Raw genomic sequence first — 22081 nt, 5'->3', positions numbered from 1 at the left:
AATGAAGGATATGAAAGAAAATTATTAATCTATATATTTAAAATTAAATTCATGTTTCTTATAAATCTTAAATATGTTTTTAATCTTTCAAATTTAAAGTAAACTTATTTTTGATTCCTCAAACTTATAATTACTTTTTTTTAAAAATTTTTGTAATATTTAAAAATCTTGTTTTAGTCTCTCAAGTTACCAATAATATATATAAAAGTGATAGATTGAGACAATTATATTATATTAACATGGTTTAATATGATGTTTTTACTAATAAATATAGTAATATGTAGATTTTATACAATTATATTTGACAAACTTATAACAAATATAAGTATAATGACTAAAACAATTTTTAAAAAATTATAAATTAAAAAGACTAATTTTAAATTTGAAGAACTAAAAAATATATTTAAGCTTTAACAAAATAAGAATCTTATTACTTATATATAAAAACAAAGACAATATTATATAATATATATAATATATTTAAGCTTATATATATATATATATATATATATATATATATATAATTTTTTGATATAGTGTAATATAAAGAACATATACTTGAGAATGTGATTTTATAGAAAAAATATAATATTCAATTACAATCCTTGAATTAAAATAAATAATTTATATTAAAATATTACAAATAAAACAATCAAGTTACGGTGAGATAAAAGTAAACAATTTTAAGATTAATATAATGAACCTAACGTGGGTTCGTTGAGTTCACTCTTTAACAAAAATAAACTTAAGATTACACCTTAAGCCACTTGTGTAAAATAAAAAAATAAAAAAAAAACTCAAACTCAAAAACCATACTAATATAAAATGTGAAGATTAAAACCATGGTTAAAACATCACGGGGTTACTCAGTTAATCTTCCAATATTTTACTGATGGGGGGTCCCACCTACGATAAATATTAGTACTACACTCAACTTGTTGAGAAAAGAGAAAATGTTCCAATTTCCTTATTGTGGTGTCCAACAAGAGAGCATTTCACCGCCTGCAAGAACGTCCATATTTGTCCGCACCAGGTTAGCCTCAAAGACTACTGTCTCAATGCCAACTGCTTCTTTCCTATCCCTTCAAAATTCTATCCCATTTAATTTTGATCATCCAATTCATCGTGTTCTTCAAAATAATTAACGAAAAGGAACAAATGCAAATGTAGTTTTTTCAGCTGATGTTTAATTATTAAAAATAAGCCATGAAAATTTGTAATATATATCAATAATGAACAATCTGATGAAGGTCTTTATACAATATAATTTCCCCTTTTAATTAAGGGAATTCTATGGTATCAAAAATTACAATCATCAAATAATTAATTAGTTGAATGCCTTATGTTTACTCCCTCTTTATTGAAAATGACATGTTTGTTTGAAGCGCTTAGAGACGTTATCTCAATTAAGGAAAAAAATTATAATTTGAAAACACAATATTGCTTTAGGTACAATCTGAATTGTATATGTCATTTTACATCATGATTTTTGGTTTTGACAGGAAATAAATGGCTTTCATTGTGTTCTCAATCTTTGACTTGTACTAAAACATGGATATTTATTTCTCTTGTTCAATTAGGAATGTTTTTATAGAGATAAGTGACAGTGAGGTTGACATAGCGGACACATTAGAGGAATGGATTCGTGACTATGATGAAGAATTCAAACCTAATCGGCAGTGTGTATTTGATACTTTACAAATATAGGTGAAGACTTTTATAGAAAGTATGCACATGAGGTTTGTTTTCGTGTACCAAATTCAACTGAAACAAAAGATAAAAATGGGGACACAAGGTGGAAATATTTTCTTTTTGTTCAAAAGAAGACTTCAAAATAAAGAACAAGATGCGGTCATAAATGAGTTGCTTGTTGGTGAAAAGAATTGACTAAAGCTAGACGAGGAAAACTAATAACAAGAGAAGGATGTAATGCAAGAAACGTTTTTCAAGAGGATATAATAGAAGGAAAATGTGAAGATTTTCGATTTCATGAAATGCATACACATCACTAGCCGCACCAAGAAAAAAAAAAAAAATTCTAAAATATGCTAGGAGTATAAACAATGTTCATAAGAATTTCTTTTGTTACGACAAAGCTAATGTAGGGCCTTCCAAAGTTTATCGATTACTATCATATAAGAAGATAAGAAAACTTACACTATCATGTTATTTCTTAACTCAGTTTTTATTGAGATAAAAAAATTATATCGGATCAACAAGATATAATAAGAGGTTAAACAAAACTATCTATATGTGTTGTCATTATTGTAAATGTAAAATGCATGAAGTCCCGTAATTAGCACAACAAACACCCCTAAAAAAAAACACAACAAACACTTTAATATAACATTGTATGTATAATAATTATCCTATTATATTCTGTTATATCTTATTATTAAAAGACCTTAATATTTATTGTACCTTTGCTTTTAGTTTGGGATAGGAGGGATTGTGGATCCTTCCAACTTTTAGTTCAAATTATGTTCAATGATTGAATACTAAGTTCATATGCAACAATCATGTTGAATGCTAAGTAGTTGACCTGTTGGCCTAATGCAAAGAGTGGGAGAGAAAAGTGTAATATAGTTATAAAATAGTGTAAATATTTCTAAAAGATATAATAAATTTGTTTATGTTTGTTGTAATCATAATGAGTGTATCTGTATTTTTAATTTTTTTATTATCTTTTAATGTGATTATCTTTCTGAATTAAAAAGAAAAGATTTTGGCATGAGATCTATCACATTTATATTCTTCCCTCTTTTATTTTCTTTTATATCAAAGGAGATAAAGATTTTTGATAATTGTGAATTAATTCCTTATTTTCTTTTTTTCTTCTCTTGTTTGTCATGCATTCTAAACAAAGTGTTGATACGAAACTTGATATGATGCCCGACAAATCGAGTTCCATGTTTATGGTGTCTTGTGATGGAATAATGATTGAAACCACAATCACTCACGAAGCCAGCATAGTAGAGGAATGGATTAAATTTGTTTCATCAACATATACTGGAAACCCAAAGGTAGTTGGGTTGGACACTGAGTGGACGCGTGCCCAAAACAAGATGAAAGTCGCAATTTTGCAATTGTGTGTTGAGAATAAGTGCCTAATCGTTCAACTATTCCTGATGAACAATAATATTCCTCAATCCCTAAAGAGCTTCTTTGTGGATTCTGACTTTAAATTTGTTGGGGTAGGAGTGATAAACGATCTTAACATGCTCAAGAGTGATTATGGGTTGGAGAGCAACAAAGGCATTGATATATCTCACTTGGCAAAACAAATATGGCCCGATCGGATTTCTTCCATGGGACTAAAATATTTGGCAAAGGAGTTGGTGGGTCTTGATATGAAGAAATCAAAGGAAGTGTGCACTAGTGAATGGAAAACGAAGGATCTTACCCGTGATCAAATTGAATATGCGAGCATTGATGCCTATGCTTCTTTTAAGATTGGTAAAATGATCCTTAGTGAAGATATCATGAAATATCATGATTCTTGATTAATTATTAGTTGTTACTCCAATCATGTTTGGTTGAATTTTTCTTTATTCACTTGGTAAATGGTATTAAGATCCTAAACATACATGCTGTTTCTAGGTGGATGTTGAAATTAATTTTGTGAATTTGTTTAGTCGTATATATGTGTATGTTGTATATTCACATATAGTATTGATTTTGTGAATTTGTTTAACCACATGGGTATGTTGTATCTTCTTTTTAGCCAAGTTGTTGGCTGTTCCTCCTGCATTTGACTAGGGGGTTTCAAGTTTATTGTTTTATTCCATTCAATTTTCGTCGCTCGATCAAAACACAAAATGCTAGCTAACACTTGATTTCAACAAATGCTGCATGACAAAATACTAACATTTGATTTTAAGATCTGTCACGAGTCTGATCTTATGATATCCTGATAAACTTTTAACACAAACTAAAAAGAAACCTTCCCCGTTCAGTGGAATCGTTGAAGATACATATTTAAATAGTTATCAGAAGCTGGGAATAGAGGGATGCGTTCTCATGTTTCTCTTGTTCTGTGTTTGGAAAATCGGATTTTTATTTTCTTTCTGATGCAAAAACAGTTAAAGTAAATGCGGTGTTCATTTTAAATTACGTCAAAAGTAACGGCAATACAAACACATCCATAACTTCAACACAAACACATCCTTAGTTTGTTTTGTTTGGTCGATAGGCCTCCCTAGCAACTAAAAAATATATAATTTTTTATTAAGTTTAAATATATTTTTATTCCTTAAAAATTATAATTATATAATTTTAAATTTTTAAATTTTAATTAAAAAATTTTAGTCTCAAGTTTACTACTACTACTACTTGAGACTTAAATTGTAATAGTAGTAGTAACACTTGAGACTAAAATTTTTCATAGAATTGTAATTTTTTTTTTTATGTATGTGAAAAAGGATGATGGTTTTATAAGGAAATATAACTCATTCTTTTCGAATTAATAGATCCTTATAGAAGTCAAGTATTACTTTGAGTAATGATCACGTTTAATGTGAAAATTGAACTTTCATTAATTAATAAACACAAATATAAAATTACTTGAACTAACAACTTTTGACAAAGAAGAGTAGTAGTTACTAAAAAGTTCTATTTTTTTTTTTCCTCGGTTACTTAGAAAGAAATTTAGAAAATCAAGAATTTTTTTTCCAATGAAATATTCCTTTTATATTAACAGATTTATATACTCTATGAGTTATTTATCATAAATCTAAGTTAAATGAAAGGAAAATATATAATGTTCATCACATAGGTTAAAATACTAGTAAATAAATACTTTAAAAGCATAAGGTATATTATATTTATAATTTAATAACAAATAAATATTTTATTTATTGTAATATAAAAATATTTTAATATTTGCATATTCATATTTAAAATATTAAAAATTAATTTTAAAATAAAATGATTAATGGAAAATTAACTAGAGTAATTTGATATGAATGAAAAAATAATTATGTTATTAATAAAGGCAATATACCCTTTTGGTATAAATATTCTGTTAATCATTTTCTCACTTAACTTCTAAAATACTCTTTTTCTTTTGTATTTTTTATTTAGCTTTTATTCTTTATATATATATATATATATATATATATATATATATATATATATATTTCTTTTCATAAATTTTCTTTTCAAATATTTCACACTCTTTCTAGATGGTTAAACTCAAAATTCTAGGTAAACTCATGAAACTTTTGTGGACTTGACTTGTAGGCTCAACTCATAAAGTCATAAGAATTTATTAATCATAAAAATAACATTAAAAAACCTATTAATCACATATATGTATAATATAATATATTGAATACAACAATAATTCAATAATTCAACTCTATAAAAAGACAAAAATATTAAATTATAATAATAAAATATTATAGTACATTAGTATTGAATAGGATTAAACTACGTAAATGATCGAATTATATATAATTTTATAAAAAAACATAGTTCCTAAAGTGAAATTATTTCAAAAAGAAGTTAATTTCAAAGTATTTCATAGTAAAACACCAACACTATGAATTCAATAGAAATAAAAATTACATTTGATTTTAAATTTCCTAACTCGCTTATTGACTCAAAAGCTTATAAGAGTTTACACAAGTTTAAAAAATTTTCTCAAAAAAGTTTTCTTGAAAGAGTTTACTAATAAAATCAACAAGATGTTATATAGTTTTAAGTTCAAAATTTATTATCGTCATTATAATTCTTATAAATTAAAAAGATATTAAATTATTGTAGGCGTTCATAATATAAAAATGAAAGTTTAAATATATATAAGTTTTCTCTTTTGGTCTTTTTTTTTTTAAGTACTTTATTTTAGTTTTGGTGCATGTCATTTTTTTAGTCTTTGTCATCCATTTATTTTAGATGGAGATGGTAAGTTGGGTCGCAACTTGTTAGTCGACTTGCAAAAAATAAATAGATTAGGTTAGACATCATTACTCGCTAATCCTTTTAGTTCGCTTTGCCTAACCTGTCAATCCTACGGGCCAAATAGTGGTTGACATGGATTGGTCAACCAACCTGCCAAACTTTTATTTATTATTTTTAATGTAAAGTTTAACTAAGTAACATGTGTTATTGTGATTTGTTGTACATTTGATTTATTTTATCATATACAAACTGAGATTTGTTATGCAACAAATTAGTTGAAAAAAATATTATAATTACATATCCATTTTAATACACAAGAAAATTAAGATTTATAGTGCAACAAATTAAACTAAATTTGTTATAATATAAAATTAATTTTATTATTTAGATATATTAATTTATGTGAATTCTTTAAATATTGATAGAAGAATATGTTAGAAGTACCTAAAATATACACACAAACTTTTTCTTCTTCTCATTTTCTCTCTTTTTTTTTGGTTGTTTAGCCTGTTGGTGTAACTCATTCCTAAGTAAGATAAGCCCATTTTTGTTTGGTGAGCTAGCTGGTTTTGATGGACTAATGGTAGGTTGGGTTTAAATGGGTTGAGATGATCCCTTTTATCATTCCTAATTTTAGAAACCAAAAATAAAAATTTATGAAAATATAAGAATTAAAATCAAGCAAAGAATAAAATATAAAAATTAAAAAAATATTTTCAATTAAAAGAAAAAAAATTATCAAAACAAATGGACATTTAGATCAAAAGCTAAAATTAAATCCAATCTACATTTTTTTATCATTGAAAAAAATACATGTCAAATTAAAGTCTAATAAAAATTAGACTCATGATATCAATAAAGCAATAAAAGTTAACGAGGACAAGCCTACCTACCATGTTAGACGAATATCTAAATAAGAAGTATCTTGTTTAACCAGCTAATATGTCTATTAATTTCTTTTCTTTTAAGGTATGATGAGAAGAAACTTATGAAATTTGTATATGATGAATGATGAATGATAGATTTCATTCTGTTGATGAAAATTACGTATGTATGCCAGGAAGATAATTTTGTTGAATTAAATTATAAGATTCTCCTAAAATTCAACATTCCAAGGTAGCAGTTTCTAATCGTATTTATAAAGGCTAAAAATATTTAATATTTTAGAAATTAAGCTGACTCGTCCTTGACGAGGCACCGCGTCGGCGTTGGTAAAGGCTGAGTTGTGAAGGAAGTGGCGGTTGCATCTTGTGGTAATTTCAAACCAATCAAAATTACCAAATCATTAACATCTCTGTTTCCATGAAAGAAAACTGAGGTGCTGCTCCACCACTTGCCAAATCCAACAAAACTTTGAGTCAAAATTCCAACGTAGTACAGTAAAATTTGTGTTCCTATCCGCGTAAACAGAACATGTCTGGAATGGATAAAATTCCGTGTCCTCGCTATTAATTAAACACCACAGTGCAACTATAAATACTTGTTAGTTGTTACCAAACCTCGCTAACTCCAACCTCATTCAATTCAACTTTCATCCTTATCCTGTTTCATTACTGTTCCATTTCACATAACTTCTGTCATTTCTTCAACTCCACTTTAACCTTCTGCTGCCAATATGACGATCACGGCGGCGCCGGCGCTCAAGGACGGGTGCCTTACGGCCAGGGGCAAGGTGGTTCTGACCCACGTCCCCGGAAACATTGTGCTTTCTCCTCTTGGAACAGCTTCCGCTTTTCTGGGTGCAACTTCGACCATTTCAAGTTCCCGTCACGTTTTCAATCTGGGCATTCTCCAGTGAGTAAAACGTTTAGAATCGTGTGAATATTTATTTTTGTTAATGCAGAATATTGATTCTGATTGTATATTAATTAAGAGTCTCTTTGCACACAATTTTATAAATTTTTTACTCAAAAGTACACTTTATATTCAAAAGAGAACTTCAATGAGAATTGTTAACAGAAGGTTATTTTGGAAAACAAAATGCAGGGGATATAAGTTGCTATGTTTGTTCAGAGAGAAAATCTGGTGGATGATACCACGTGTAGGGAGATCTGCAAGTGATGTTCTGATGGAAACTCAATTGCTGCTCCTGGAAGCAAGAGAAGAGTCTGCGCTTGAGGATGAGTTTTCTTCTGACTCCGAAGAGCCAACTACGGAGAACACTTGCTACATTCTCTTCTTGCCTGTTTTGGATGGACAGTTCCGCGCAACTTTGCAAGGAACTCAATCAAATGAGCTTCAGTTCTGCATTGAAAGTGGTTAGTTAGTTCACTTTTTGTTTAGCTTCATGCGTAGAAGAAAGAAATGAAAAAAAAAAAAAAAAGAAGATTACTCATTATTATCATCCTCAGCTCAATTATTTGATAGTTATGTGAGTATGACTATAGATTTTTGAATGATTCAGGAGATGCCCACGTTCAAACTTCCCAATCACTTGAAGCAGTATTTGTAAATTCAGGGAACAATCCATTTGAGTTAATCAGGGATTCTATCAAGTATGTTTCTTGTTCTGGATCTTAAGGTTTCTCCGGATGAACTTCTCCATAAACACTTTTAACTTATGACAGAAATAATGAAATAGGTTTTGCTACATTAACTTATTTTCCTTTATAAAGTAGTTTATTTTACTTTTACTTTTTTTTTTTTTTTTTTTAAATGTTTATGGAAAAGTTTATCTAAACAAATACTTAATCTCTAACTGCTTGCTTGTTAGAACTCGGGACACATTACATTTTTAATTTACAATGACATAGGATATTGGAGAAACACAAAGGAACTTTCTGTCATCTTGAAAACAAGAGTATTCCTGCACATCTTGATTGGTTTGGATGGTGCACTTGGGATGCTTTTTACACCGAAGTAACTCCACAAGGAATAAGAGAGGGCCTTCAAAGGTACTAGATACATACTACATTGTAAACTAACTTCACCTACGTGTTAAATAGCTCCCAAATTTTATAGATGTCAATGACAATGACAATTTTGCTTTTATTAATCAGTCTCTCAAACGGGGGTTGTTCGCCAAAGTTTATCATCATTGATGATGGATGGCAAGAGACGATCAATACTTTTCAGAAAGAGGGTGAACCAATGATTGAAGGAACCCAGTAAGTCTCTGTTTTCAATTGAGGCCAAATATTTTTTCCTCCATTTCTTAGTCATCAGGCTCACATCTTTCTTGAACTGTTAGGTTTGCAACCAGACTGGTAGACATTAAAGAAAACAAAAAGTTCAACAACGCAGGCTCCGACAATTCTTGTAACAATCTCCACGATTTTGTTGACTCTATCAAACAGAATATGAATGTAAAGTAAGCTATCTGATCCCATAAAGATACCATACCATGATTGATGATTCCATTGAAACTTAAGAACTGACAATGAGAATAATTCTGCACTATGCAGATACGTTTACATGTGGCATGCTTTAGCTGGTTATTGGGGAGGTGTACTCCCATCATCAGATGCAATGAAGAAATATAATCCAAAGCTTGCATATCCAATTCAGTCATCTGGTATCACAGGGAACCTTAGAGATATAGCCATGGACAGCTTGGAAAAATATGGAGTGGGAATCATCGAACCACAAAATCTGTATGACTTTTACAATGACTATCACAGTTACCTTGCCAGCTGTGGCGTGGATGGAGTCAAAGTAGATGTCCAAAATTTGATAGAAACGTTGGGTTCTGGGTATGGTGGACGTGTTTCATTAACCAAACGTTATCATGAAGCACTAGAGCAATCTGTAACAAGGAACTTTAAGGACAACAACCTCATTTGCTGCATGTCTCACAACTCTGATTCAATTTACAGGTTTGCGTTCTGTCTAATAATTGGATGTAAGTACAATCTAAAATGTAGTATGGATCCCTTTTCTAACTAGTTGTTTCTTTTACATTCTTAATTTTCAGTTCTAAGAAGAGTGCAGTGGCTAGAGCATCTGAGGATTTCATGCCAAGAGAACCAACATTTCAAACCTTGCACATTGCCTCTGTTGCCTTTAACAGTCTTCTTCTGGGAGAGATATTTGTGCCGGACTGGGACATGTTCCATGTAATATTCCTGTCTCATTACTAGGGGTGTTCAAGAAAAACCAAACTAAACTAAAATGATTATGAACCATAAAAACTGAATTATTTTTATAAAAGATTGAACGGGACTATTTTTATAAAAAACTGAACTAAACTATTTGATAACTAAACTGAATTATTTTTATAAAGGGTATTATTGCAAAAATATAATTCTGTGTAGTTCAAGTAGTTCAATTCAGTTCACAATAAAGTTCACATCAAATTTAAGAAAACAGTTCATTGAATTAATAAAATAGTTCAGTTCAGTTCGGGCAAACAATTTTTCTAGTCTTGTATGTTTCACATATGAACATGTTAGTGAGTTGCTTGGTATGATTCTATTTCAGAGCAAACACGAGACAGCTGAGTTCCATGCTGCAGCAAGAGCAATAAGTGGCTGTGCTGTATATGTTAGGTAAGGCACCAGAGCAGATAGAACTAGAATTCTTGGTCTCTTTGGTTTCTCTTTGAAAAACACTTTCTTAATCATATAAAAGTTGGAACAAAAATGTACTTATCAAATTTGAAACACTACAGTGACAAGCCTGGAAATCATGATTTCAAAATCCTCAAGAAGCTAGTACTACCTGATGGATCCGTCTTGAGAGCAAGATATGCCGGCCGTCCTACTCGAGATTGTTTATTTGAAGACCCTGTAATGGATGGTAAAAGGTGAGTTAAAATGCTACTATCTGTCTCTAAGAATGGACAGAATTTTCTGAATACTTTTCATTCTTTACTGAACAGCCATATTATGTTGACTATTTTGCAGTCTGCTGAAAATTTGGAATTTGAATGTCCTGACTGGGGTTATAGGCATCTTCAATTGCCAAGGAGCAGGAAGCTGGCCACTGAAATCATTAGAAGCCACACCCTTGCGCATAACCATTTCAGGGAAAGTGAGACCCCTTGATGTTGAATTTCTTGAAGAGGTTGCTGGTGATAATTGGAATGGAGATTGCATAGTATATGCCTTCAATGCAGGTGAAAATTCTACTACATTACTATTAGTGCATCACATTTTACATGCTTTGCTTTTAGAATCTAAAACACCATTTCTCTAGAAGCACCGAAACTAACCACTGTACAATACTGCAGGCTTGCTTTCCAAGGTGTCGACCAGAGGAAAACTAGAAGTGTCCCTAGAGACTCTCCAATGTGAAATATATACAGTATCTCCAATCAGGGTCAGTAACTCAGTATATGCTAACATTGCAATACGTTTTGTTAAAAGCCTCCCATACCAAGTCTTTAACATGCAAAAATGTTAATGTGTCTAAACAGGTGTTTGGTCATGAAGTGCAATTTGCACCAATAGGGTTGCTTGACATGTACAATTCGGGAGGAGCAGTAGAAGCCCTTGACTGCACCATGGATGTTGCACAGTGCATAATAAAGATCAAAGGTAGAGGGTGTGGCAGTTTTGGAGCCTACTCCAACGTTAGACCGAAACGTTGTCTAGTGAACATGAAGGAGGAGGAGTTCTCCTACAACCCTGAAGATGGATTATTGACCATTAAACTTGGTGGTGAAGGCAATTCAAGGGACATAGAGTTTGTATACTGAGGTGGCTCTGTTAAGTCAGAATAAATGTATTCTGATTCTTCTTCATCTGTATTTTCCCCTCTTTGCTTAACCGGCTAAGACTGAAGTAAGCTTATACAGATTTTTTTTTTGGTGTTGTAACAAAAAAAAAATGACTTCTTTAATTTTGATGTATTGTAGTGTATATATATTTTTGTAGGGATTGTATAATCTATGTATTCATCAGCGTGCGACATTATTATGGTGTTATACTTATATACGTGCATATAATCATGGTTGTTAAGCATTAAATGGATCTCGGAATTTCTAGAGATTAATCTGTGTCTTTTTGTGAGAAAGAAGTGAATGTCATGGTTGGACCTATATAAAAAAGAATTAAAGAAGTTTTAGTAAGTTTCAGTGTTGAAGACGCTTTAATGTATAAGTTTATCTGTGAGAAAGTAGCGAATGTCATGGTTGGACCTATATAACAAAGAATTAAGAAGTTTTAGTAAATTTTCCTGTTGAAGATGCTTTAACATACAAGTTTTAACTATTAAGGTCATGAAATTGTCAACATAAAGAAGGATCATTAAATTTTAATTATGTTGGTAAAATAGGTTGCTCATTATTGTATTGGGACATATGTAAAGCTGTATCACAAAGAAAGCTATTAAACTTTGTTATTGATAATATGATATTTATTTACAATAATTTAACAGATTTTTTATAATAATGAATTATAATGAAAAATTGTATTTTAAATTGAAAAATGATACTTGCACTATAAATTATATAATTAAGAGAGAGAAAGAATGGAGTGAAATGTAATAAATGATAGAGTAATGAGAAATAGACAGAAAATATGATATATAAATTATTGTAAAATTGAGGTAGAACCTTTTAAGTAAAGTTTTGTGTTTAAATTTGTTGAATGAAAAAATCGTGATTACAAGGAGAACATTATAATTTTAGAGGAGAGGTCCTTGTTGAGCCCATATGAAAAGGTCCAATTAGCAAATAAAAGCCCACGTATGTAATATTAACATCTGGTGTTACGATATTTTTGGCAGAAAAACCCCTTCTCCATTTCTTATCCATACATAGAGACTAGAGAGACAGACGCTCTTCATCTTCATTCTTGAACCCTTCACTCATGTCTATCACTGCCATGGCCGAATCCTGTCTCCTCTCTTCTCCCTCCGCACTCTTCCACCCCAAAACCAAACCCTCTCTCTTCTCCCCTCTCTCCAAACCCCTCACTCTCCAATTCTCATGCCTCCACTCCACACCCTCCCTCTCCCTCTCCCTCGCTTCCCGGACCCACCGTTCCCCCCTCCTCACGCTCGTCGCCCAAACCTCCGATTGGGCCCAACAAGAGGACCAGCAACAGGGCCTCAGCGAATCCGAAGCGGGCCTCGACGATTGGGAGCCCAACGGCCAAGTCGCCCAAGAAGAGAGCTTCGTCGAACCCCCGGAGGAGGCTAAAATCTTCGTCGGGAACTTGCCTTACGACGTCGATAGCGAGAAATTGGCCATGCTTTTCGAACAAGCCGGCACCGTTGAAATCGCCGAGGTGAGAGAGCCTCTTTAATTTCGATTGCTGTTGATGTTTTTGCGTTAGGTTAGGGTTTGAAATCAACGTCTGGTGGTTCTTTCGTTGTGGTTTTAGGTTATTTATAACAGGGAGACTGACCAGAGTCGTGGATTTGGGTTTGTCACCATGAGTACTGTGGAAGAGGCTGAGAACGCTGTGGAGAAGTTCAATCGCTATGTAAGTTTTTCTATATCACTTGTTTTGTGTTCTCATGTTAAGAGTTAGCTTCGGATTGAAAATGGAGCTGAAAAGTTCAGGTTTTGAACCTATGCACACCGATTATTCTAGCATTCCATGTGTATTTTCTAATGAAGTAAAATAGTAATAAATAAATAAAATTAACACAATGTAAGATATAAGCTAGGGGGATGAATGTCCAAGGAGTAATTAACATCGATACTTATCTAATGTCTGTATGATACGGTCATTTTGAAATGTTTTTCCTTTCTCTCTTCTGCATCTCTGGACCTGCAGGACTTCTTTTGTGTGTCTTGGTTCAATATATCTCATTAAGAAGGATGAATATTGTGATGAGCTCTGGATGCGTAACTCGTACTATAAAGATGTGGTGGTTTGTGTCTATGACATTTTTAAATACCTTATAAAGTATATAGTTACATCTCATAATTGGGAGTTTCTTCCCCTACAACTCTATCTGTAATATTTTTTCTTGTAAGGCTGAGTTGAAATTTCACTGAATGGAATCCAACAGAACCTTTATAAGTTTGCTCTTGTTAAATTTCTTGGTACTATGGAAGGAGTTTTGAGCTTGAACCATTTTCTTCCTTTAATATGAAGTCAAATGTTGTGTCTTGCATGTCATTCACAAGAGCGTGTGTATATTGTTCTTTTGGATCTTATTCATATTTTGTATGACAGGATTATGATGGAAGACTGTTGACTGTTAATAAGGCTTCTCCCAGAGGAGCTCGCCCTGAACGCCCTCCTCGTAGCTTTGAGCCAGCCTTAAAAGTCTATGTTGGTAATTTGCCATGGGATGTTGATAATACCAGGTTGGAGCAAATTTTCAGTGAACATGGTAAGATCGTGAATGCTCGGGTAGTCTATGACAGGGAAAGTGGTCGATCACGTGGCTTTGGCTTTGTCACGATGTCTGATGAGACAGAAATGAATGATGCCATTGCTGCTCTTGATGGTCAGGTATTACTTAAGTTCTCTGTTAAATCGCCAACTATTACATGCATTGATAATTAAATATGCTGGAAGGGAGCAGGATTGTTAATGTTATGGGCTCATGTTCATACGGAAAATGGTTTGAGCTTGAAAAGTATAGCTTTTGAAATTGAGTAGCTTTAAAGTTTATTTTGGGGTGATTTTCTGATACGGTGGTTTTGCTATTTCAGAGTTTGGACGGAAGGGCAATTAGGGTGAGTGTTGCTGAGGACAGGCCCAGGCGTAGCTCATTTTGAGCGATACCTCAAGTAGTCCCCCATGTCAGCTGCTGGAGTTCTCTTGCATTTTTTTAATAGCTGAGGATATAGTGTCAATTTTTTATTAAAGGAAATTCCTTTCTTGGGGCGCCAATTTCAGATTAGATTTACGTATTTTGCTGTTATTAATTTAATGTCCACATGAAAAGTAATGTAATTCCGACTCCTGAGATTTTAAGTGAAATTTTCTTCGTTGCCCTTTTCTTTTGGGCTATTGTTATTTATGAAATGAAAAAACGGGGAGGGGGGTTCTGTTGCGACTATTGTAGAACTGCTTTGTTCGACTGCACTTAAAATTCAAATAAATACTGTATTATTTCCTTAATCACCTGGTTCAGCAATTGATATTTTATTTTTGGGTGAAAATGGCTGATGATCTATTGATCATAAATGAATATTTTTGAAAAAAAATTATCTGGTAAATGGTGATTCTCAACATAATATGTTAAATATCTATCATTAATTTTATTACTTTACATGAAATAATTAAAATATTATAAGACAATTTTAAAATCTATAGTATAGATATGTAAAACTTTATTATGCCTCATAAAATATTGAAATTAATGAAATATTTAAAATTAGTTGTTAATAACACTAAAAGTAGTAACAAAACAAAAATATCATTGAAAGACATGTTTGTGACTACCATTTCTGTAACTTGAACTTCCGTGGCGCCTTTCCGCTCAGTCTCCTTTCCTGATGCCAGCTAGAGAAAGAAAAGAAGCAATGTAAAGAAATTTATTGATTCATTCATCTAACATATTTTATAATAAGAGGAAAAGTGAATGTAATATAAATATTTGGGGGAAAAAAAACTGACATGTGAATTGACTGTTAAGAAATTGTCTCAACTTTAACGAGTGATTTCAAGTTTAAATTTTATATATTTAAAAAAGAAAACATTATTATAACCTCTCCTTTGATATTTGTCAAATTGAAATTGATCTCTCTTTTATTTTATTAATTGACAATCACCTCTCTTACTGTATAATTTAATTTTTACATACCACTCTTTTTAATAATGTTAGTTCATTTGTATGTTAGAACTCATTTTCATTTATTATTTGAATTTTTTCTCTGTTTGAAAAAGTGCACAGATCATTAGTGCCTATTTCTGCTCTTTGCTACATTTTTATTATGATAGTACAAATATAAAAGAAATGATATTGATTGATAGACTACACAAAGATACAATCAATTATTATCATCTAAAAATTCTATCATTGATATTGATCGCTCATAATTATGTTAAAAAATTTAATAACTTTAGATGTGACTTAGTAATCTCAACAATATGTATATGTCAAATATCAAAATCACAAAAAGAACAATTATGTAACATTTGCAAAATATATTTTTCATTGCATAAATAATTAAAAACAACAAAGACAAAAAAAAAAATATTTAAATAGAGACGCTAAAAAGAATAAATAATAACGAGAAGTGAGAATTTGTTGATGAATAAAAGAGAAAAATTGTGCACATTAAAAATTTATTATTTTTTTATCAGAATAATTTTTTAATTTTATTTATAATTTATGAAGTTAAATAAAATTAACCTTAAGATAGATATTTGTTTTTCAAAAACTAAACGGGTGATTTGTACCACTTAGACAGACTTCACGAGAAATCATTGCAATTTCCCCTTATAAAAACTGTTACTTGTGATCCTTGAACAAAATACCTCTACTTCGACAAAATTACCTTTAGCAGAAAATATGTGATTTAGACTAAAAAATATTTTGGATTTTAAAACCCTGGTAATTTCTTTCAAAAAATTATAACGTAAACGCAAAAGGCATCCTCAAATATTTGATATCAAATTTATTATTAACGGACATGAATTCCTCCACTGAGCAGAATGTAAACCTCATACTATACAAATTCTACCAGCATATGGGTACATTCATGTTCCAAAGACTGATTTGATATCTCTAACTATAAAGCTTTAACCTTGCAAAATTCAGGAAACTTTAACTATACAAATTATAACGGCACATGTACATCGAAGATCCAAACATCACTAAAATCTAAAGCATTAGCTTCCAAAATTCGGGATTTTGGCTTTCATTTTAGTAACCTCGAAGTTGAGATTCTCGACTAGTGAGGGGCACATAACGAACGGACGTCTCAGTGCGGACACTGACGGAACCATCAGAATTCTTATCCACCACCTTTAAATCTTGAAATACGTTTCCAACAGGAATCACCATTCTACCTCCAGGCTTCAACTGGTCAATAAGTGGTTGAGGAATTTCCGGTGCGGCTGCTCCAACGTGAATGGCATCATAAGGTGCAAACTCTGGCCAACCTTGCCTTCCATCTGTCAACACAACAATTATCCATCCGCTAATCCCAAATTCCAACTAGGCCCTTATTTAAGGGGTCAAGAAAAATTAATATAATCATGCAGCTACAGAAGATCCATTCGAGTCAATTGTTATGCATACAATATCACACATATTTCAGATAACCATAGCAAGAACAATACTTTTGAATCAACTCCATCCATTTTGATAAAATTCAAATCCTTGACAATTAGGTTATGTTTTCACCATTCTGACAAAATTAGAGTTTGTTTGGATACAAACTTAGAAAAGTTTTTGAGAGTATATTTATTAGAAATCAATAACTTTTTCTAAGTAGAAAAGCTTTTAAAAATTCTTCTAAACTTATATTCTAACATGCTCCTAAAAATATTCAACGTTTTTCATTGTCTTTATCCCCCTTCGTGAAACAAGGACTACATTCAATTATTGTGCAAAAATGAAAAGCTTCAATCTTTCAAATTCAATTCCACAGAAATTTAAAAAGCCATACCACCAGCATGAACAGAAAGGGAACCATCCTTCAATAGTGTAGCTGCAGCACTTTTCTGAATATTCTCTATTGAAACAGAAACCAATTCAGGAATATGCTCTACACCAACAGCCCGGCCTTGGGGTCCAACCATCAAGGCAAAGCACGCAGTCAGGTACCCTGTTCCTGCACATAGGCCCAAATGTGGAAATTGTGAACACTGAATAGATAATAATGTGAAAAGGCCAAAAAACTGTGGTGAAACAGAACGCCAGTTGGTCCATTTAGCAGTACATCTTACTGATCTTAGAACCTTTAAAATATCCACCATGAATCGGGATTATACAAATCAATTGGAGGAATCTAATCCTAATTGTTATTCAACGAACACCATCACAGTTCTACATCACAATCTTGCTACGCTTATATAACTCCTCCAAGGAAGGAGGGTGTCCTAGAACTAAGAAACTACTCTTCATCCACATTTTATGCAATCCATCCATTGCTCAAGCAACAATATCCAGTCATTTCAATTCACCCTTATCGTTACGTCTTGCCAACAACTTGTATAACATATTCTAATCTATCTTAATAATCAGTCTCATTAACACAGGACAGTATCAATACCCATTTTACCTGGGAAGTTTACGTACACCTCATCAACAACAAATCAAATACACACAAATAGTAATGGAATGCCAAGAAAAACTCCATTAACTAACGTGCAAGAAACCCCCACTTCACTTGAATGTGTTGGCCTAAAAATTAGAAAACAATAATAATATAATTTAATTATAATAGCTTCATGGATGAAATACCAGAGCCAACATCCAGAGCATGCATCCCAGGCTTTAAATTCTCCTCCAGCAACTGAAGACACATGGCATGCATATGCGGTGCAGATATAGTGGCATTGTATCCTATGGCCATGGGACTGTCATCATAAGGTGCAGCCCCATCAGGTACAAACAAGGCTCTATCAACCGTCTCCATTACTTCAGCCACCTTACTTGATGTGATTACTCCAAAGCGTTGCAACCTCTCCACCATTGCTTTGTTCTTACTCACGCCACTCGCAGAGCAAAATCGCTGCAATTTTTTTTTTTTTTATTTTAGAAAACTTATTATGGATGCAAATAATTACATAGGACATGGTTAAGAAACACTAAGAGAAGATAAAGGCTAGGAAAAGAAAATAAGAAAAAAAAAATGAAACAAACTTCCAGATAAGCTAATTTGCCCAAGAGTCTGTTTGGAAAAACTTTTTCACAAGTACTTTAAGCAAAAGAAAATAAGAAAGAAAAATAAAATAAAATTTTCAAAAAATTAAATTTAACTTATGCATAAGCTAATTTGGAGAAGAAGGTCTTTGATATTAGCTTCTTCAAAATATATTTTTTAACTTGTGTAAAAACGAAATTTACCTTTTGCAAAATTAGTTTCCTTTTTTCTTCTCATTTTATCCCTAATGCAGAAGTTTATCTAAGCACGTTCTAAGCTAATTAGTAAACTCTCTCATGTTGGGCTGTTCAAAAGTTATTTTTAATGGAGAAGTTTATCTAAAGACGCTCTAAGCTAATAAGCTAATTAGTAAACTATCTCATGTTAGGCTATTCAAAAACTTATTTTTAAGCTACTAAGCTAATTAGTAAACTCTCTCGTGTTAGACTACTCAAAAACTTGTTTTCAAGTTACAGAGAAGCTTATTTCCTTTTGACATCCTATTTTCTTCTCACAAGCGGTTTTTTCAAACATATCCTAAATTAATAACAAAAACCCTAAAAAATAAGACGAATTTAACGCAATCGTCGATGAATTGAATGAATATCGGGTGAGTTGGGGGGGAAAAAAGAGAGAAAGTTGAAATTGCGAAAAGAAAGAGGTTGCATGGTTGGATTACCTGCATCCTAATGAAGAGAGTGTTCCCCGTGAGGAAATTAGGGTTTTGGAAGAAGAAGAGATTGGGGATGATGGAAGAGCGAGGAGGCGAGTGGTTGGAGAGGGTGAGAGGGAGCGAGTGAGTGGGTTTTGATGCATAGGGCAATGCAGGTAAAGGGTAGTAGTGGAACTGCACGCTCATTTTTCCTTTTCTCGCTCTTTCTTTTCACACGCTCTCCTCATATATTACCCACACGTGTCAACCCAATCTTCAGGCCCGCCCTATGCGTGGGCTTCGGATATTCACCTCACCAGTCAATCGGTGCATTAATACTATACTATCACCTCTTTTATATTCTCTTTATATTTTATTTAAAAAATTAATAATAAAATTGAATTTAAAATTAAATAATAAAAACAATTAAGTAATAAAAATAGTATAGTAAATAGTTGTTAAAAAAATATAGTTACTAAAAAAAATTATTAATTTTTTAATAATAAAAAGATATAATAATCTATCAAATGTGAAAATTGAAGGTGATTATTGAAAGGAATATTTTATTTATATATATTAATGAAGATGATACACTATATTTTGCTTTAAAAAATTAAGATTATCAAGTAATAAAGATAGTTAAATAATAAAAATATTAAAATAAGTAATTATTTATATTTTTATATTATTAATATATAAAAGAGATATCTTTTTAATAATTATTTTACTCTTCATATTTGATAGATCATTATATTCTTTTATTATTAAATAAAAAATAAAAAATAATATTTTTATCAAATCTAAGACTTGAATTCAAGAATTTGAGGTTTGAGGACAAATCACAACACTTGTTAAACTCACATACTTTTTTAATAAATCACCTTTGATCTCCATATTTTATAATTCATTATACTTTTTTATTATTAAAAAATGTGCAATTATTTTAACTAATAAAGTTGAGACACTTCATGTCTTTGTTAAAAATAAAAAAAAAATTACAATAAGTGTTGTGATTTGTCCTCAAATCTTGAGTTCTTAAATTGAAGTCTTAAATTTGATAAAAAAAAAATATTATTTTTTTAATAATAAAAAATGTATAATAATCTATCATATGAAGATAAAGTGATTATTAAAATAAATGTTTCTTTATATATTATTATAGATAATAGTGGGATTAAGGTAAAAAAAAAATCAAAATTAAATAATAAAATAATTATTTTGATAGCTCTCATCCTATAATCGCTTCTATCTAAATAATATGATAATTTAGTTGCATTAAATTTATTTAATTTAACTCTTTCAAGCTGTCTAATAATTAATTAGAATACTTTGACATTGACTAAATGAGAGCGTCCAACTTTAAGACATGCGGGTGAAATTTTCAACTCATTGTTTTAGCGGATATTTTATAAGAATTCAAAGTTAAATGATTGAATTAGCTCACTCATCTGTAATTCTTATTTGCTGAAAGAAAAATTAGACTCAACGCATAATATATAACTTTCATTTTGCGTTTGAAATGTGTTTTTAATTTCTTAAATTTAAAAGTAAATTTATTTTTAATTTTTTAATTTAAAATTAATTTTTTTAATTTATATAATTTTAAAAAAATATTATTTTAATTTTTATACTTAAATTTTGTTAAAAAATTTATCAAGTACTATCATATAAGATATATTAACTAATATTCTTATTATCGAAAACATCATATTAAATTTAATTGATATTGTACAACTATCTCAATATATTATTTTTAGATATATTATTTTTTATATAAGGCAATAAAATAATATTTTTAAAAATTATAATAATTAAAAATAAATCCTAAATTCGAGAAACTAAAAACAAGTGTAGCCTAAATTTAAAAAAATAAAAATATATTTAAACTTTGAAAGAAAATATAAGTTAGAGTTCTCTACAAAGGATGTAAAATATCGTGAGGAAAATCAAGATCCAAAACTGAAAAGGAAAGGATTTTGAAAAGTGATCGAATTTGAAGTCTCAAAATACAAAAGAAAAAAAAATAACTCAATTACCTCAATAATATTATCACAATGATAGAAATAGTCTAGATTACACTTTATAAATTATTAAAAATGATAGATAAAGAATGACCTAGAAAAATCATGCGAGAATGTTGAACATGACAACATAATTTTTAACAACATTTTAACATAAAGTAATTAAATAAATTACTTTTAATTAATATTTTATATTTTATTAAAAATCTTACGTGGATCAATAATTTAATTAAATTAATGTATATAGCTAATCCCAAGCCAATTTTATGGAATTAAATTAGTCCTAAAATTAAATTTAAAAATAGTTTAATTAGGTATAAAATAAGGGAAGAAAATAGGATTAGTAAGCAATTCAATACATAACTGGTTTTTGTTTTTGGTAACGCTATACATGACTGATTCAAGTGAATAATTTTTTGAGTCAAACATTACATGCATGATGTATCATGACCATGAGCCATGACGGCAAATTGCCTTGACTCCAATGGGTCGATTCAGTGTTTGAATAGTGAATGCGCTCTCTCGCACCTTCGTCTACGACAACTTTTATGGTGTGATGGGATAAAATTTTTTACAAATTTAAGAAATTTTATAAATTTAAGGAATTTTAATTTTTTTGATATTTGAATTGCTTTAATTTTAATTTTTATCATTTTAAAATATTTTGTTTGGATAAGTCAATTTAAATTTATCAAATTTTAAGTTGTTAGGTTGGATATGATAATTTGATTGCACTATGATAAAATTGATTTTAAAAATATATTTATATATTAAAATTTTTAAATTAAATTTTATAAAATTAAATATTAACTAATTTTTAAATATTTAATAATTTTAAAA

The 22081-nt window shown here is 30.5% G+C and overlaps 4 protein-coding genes across 5 annotated transcripts; 3 read left to right on the top strand and 1 right to left on the bottom strand.

Annotated features, from left to right (window-relative positions):
• Positions 1–748: 748 nt before the first annotated feature.
• LOC109815457 (3'-5' exonuclease) lies at positions 749–3998 on the top strand. Of its 2 annotated transcripts, none has more exons than XM_020380181.3 (2): positions 749–1033; positions 2867–3996. In XM_020380181.3, exons 1-2 carry the CDS (start codon positions 954–956, stop codon positions 3501–3503), a joined length of 717 nt encoding a protein of 238 aa, XP_020235770.2. In that variant the 5' UTR covers positions 749–953; the 3' UTR covers positions 3504–3996. The 2 variants fall into 2 exon arrangements, with proteins under 2 accessions (XP_020235770.2, XP_082932499.1); XM_083076373.1 differs by having other exon boundaries at positions 962–1033; positions 1581–3998.
• A 3254-nt stretch (positions 3999–7252) lies between these two features.
• Positions 7253–11756, top strand: LOC109815470 (putative galactinol--sucrose galactosyltransferase 2). The gene is made up of 13 exons (XM_020380201.3): positions 7253–7695; positions 7888–8159; positions 8306–8396; positions 8655–8795; positions 8901–9008; positions 9092–9211; positions 9306–9716; positions 9815–9956; positions 10321–10388; positions 10511–10645; positions 10746–10957; positions 11072–11160; positions 11258–11756. The coding sequence occupies exons 1-13, from the start codon at positions 7517–7519 to the stop codon at positions 11537–11539; spliced, it is 2250 nt and encodes a 749-aa protein (XP_020235790.2). The 5' UTR covers positions 7253–7516; the 3' UTR covers positions 11540–11756.
• An 807-nt stretch (positions 11757–12563) lies between these two features.
• Positions 12564–14765, top strand: LOC109815461 (28 kDa ribonucleoprotein, chloroplastic). Its single transcript, XM_083076614.1, has 4 exons — positions 12564–13073; positions 13170–13271; positions 13974–14255; positions 14459–14765. Exons 1-4 carry the CDS (start codon positions 12654–12656, stop codon positions 14522–14524), a joined length of 870 nt encoding a protein of 289 aa, XP_082932740.1. The 5' UTR covers positions 12564–12653; the 3' UTR covers positions 14525–14765.
• A 1584-nt stretch (positions 14766–16349) lies between these two features.
• Positions 16350–19442, bottom strand: LOC109815450 (protein-L-isoaspartate O-methyltransferase 1). Its single transcript, XM_020380174.3, has 4 exons — positions 19248–19442; positions 18166–18436; positions 17369–17533; positions 16350–16871 (listed from the first exon to the last, which is right to left on the bottom strand). The coding sequence occupies exons 1-4, from the start codon at positions 19425–19427 to the stop codon at positions 16621–16623; spliced, it is 867 nt and encodes a 288-aa protein (XP_020235763.1). The 5' UTR covers positions 19428–19442; the 3' UTR covers positions 16350–16620.
• Positions 19443–22081: the final 2639 nt, after the last annotated feature.

Source organism: Cajanus cajan, chromosome 6 (assembly GCF_000230855.2).
Source record: "Cajanus cajan strain Asha chromosome 6, NIPB_CcT2T_4, whole genome shotgun sequence".
Classification (NCBI taxonomy): Eukaryota; Viridiplantae; Streptophyta; class Magnoliopsida; order Fabales; family Fabaceae; genus Cajanus; species Cajanus cajan.
This window is presented reverse-complemented; position numbering and strand designations above follow the sequence as displayed.

What these genes read in the sequence shown, in the direction of transcription:
- LOC109815470 (XM_020380201.3), top strand. Translation starts at nt 7,517, where the DNA reads ATGACGATCACGGCGGCGCCGGCGCTCAAGGACGGGTGCCTTACGGCC. An exon ending in TTAATCAGGGATTCTATCAA is followed by an intron (nt 8,397 to 8,654) that starts GTATGTTTCTTG and finishes ACAATGACATAG; the next exon opens with GATATTGGAGAAACACAAAG. An exon ending in GGCTGTGCTGTATATGTTAG is followed by an intron (nt 10,389 to 10,510) that starts GTAAGGCACCAG and finishes GAAACACTACAG; the next exon opens with TGACAAGCCTGGAAATCATG.
- LOC109815450 (XM_020380174.3), bottom strand. Translation starts at nt 19,427, where the DNA reads ATGAGCGTGCAGTTCCACTACTACCCTTTACCTGCATTGCCCTATGCA. An exon ending in CTCTCTTCATTAGGATGCAG is followed by an intron (nt 18,437 to 19,247) that starts GTAATCCAACCA and finishes AAAAAATTGCAG; the next exon opens with CGATTTTGCTCTGCGAGTGG. An exon ending in TGCTCTGGATGTTGGCTCTG is followed by an intron (nt 17,534 to 18,165) that starts GTATTTCATCCA and finishes GCCTATGTGCAG; the next exon opens with GAACAGGGTACCTGACTGCG.
- LOC109815457 (XM_020380181.3), top strand. Translation starts at nt 954, where the DNA reads ATGTTCCAATTTCCTTATTGTGGTGTCCAACAAGAGAGCATTTCACCG. An exon ending in TCCATATTTGTCCGCACCAG is followed by an intron (nt 1,034 to 2,866) that starts GTTAGCCTCAAA and finishes TTCTAAACAAAG; the next exon opens with TGTTGATACGAAACTTGATA.
- LOC109815461 (XM_083076614.1), top strand. Translation starts at nt 12,654, where the DNA reads ATGTCTATCACTGCCATGGCCGAATCCTGTCTCCTCTCTTCTCCCTCC. An exon ending in TGGAGAAGTTCAATCGCTAT is followed by an intron (nt 13,272 to 13,973) that starts GTAAGTTTTTCT and finishes TTTGTATGACAG; the next exon opens with GATTATGATGGAAGACTGTT. An exon ending in TTGCTGCTCTTGATGGTCAG is followed by an intron (nt 14,256 to 14,458) that starts GTATTACTTAAG and finishes TTGCTATTTCAG; the next exon opens with AGTTTGGACGGAAGGGCAAT.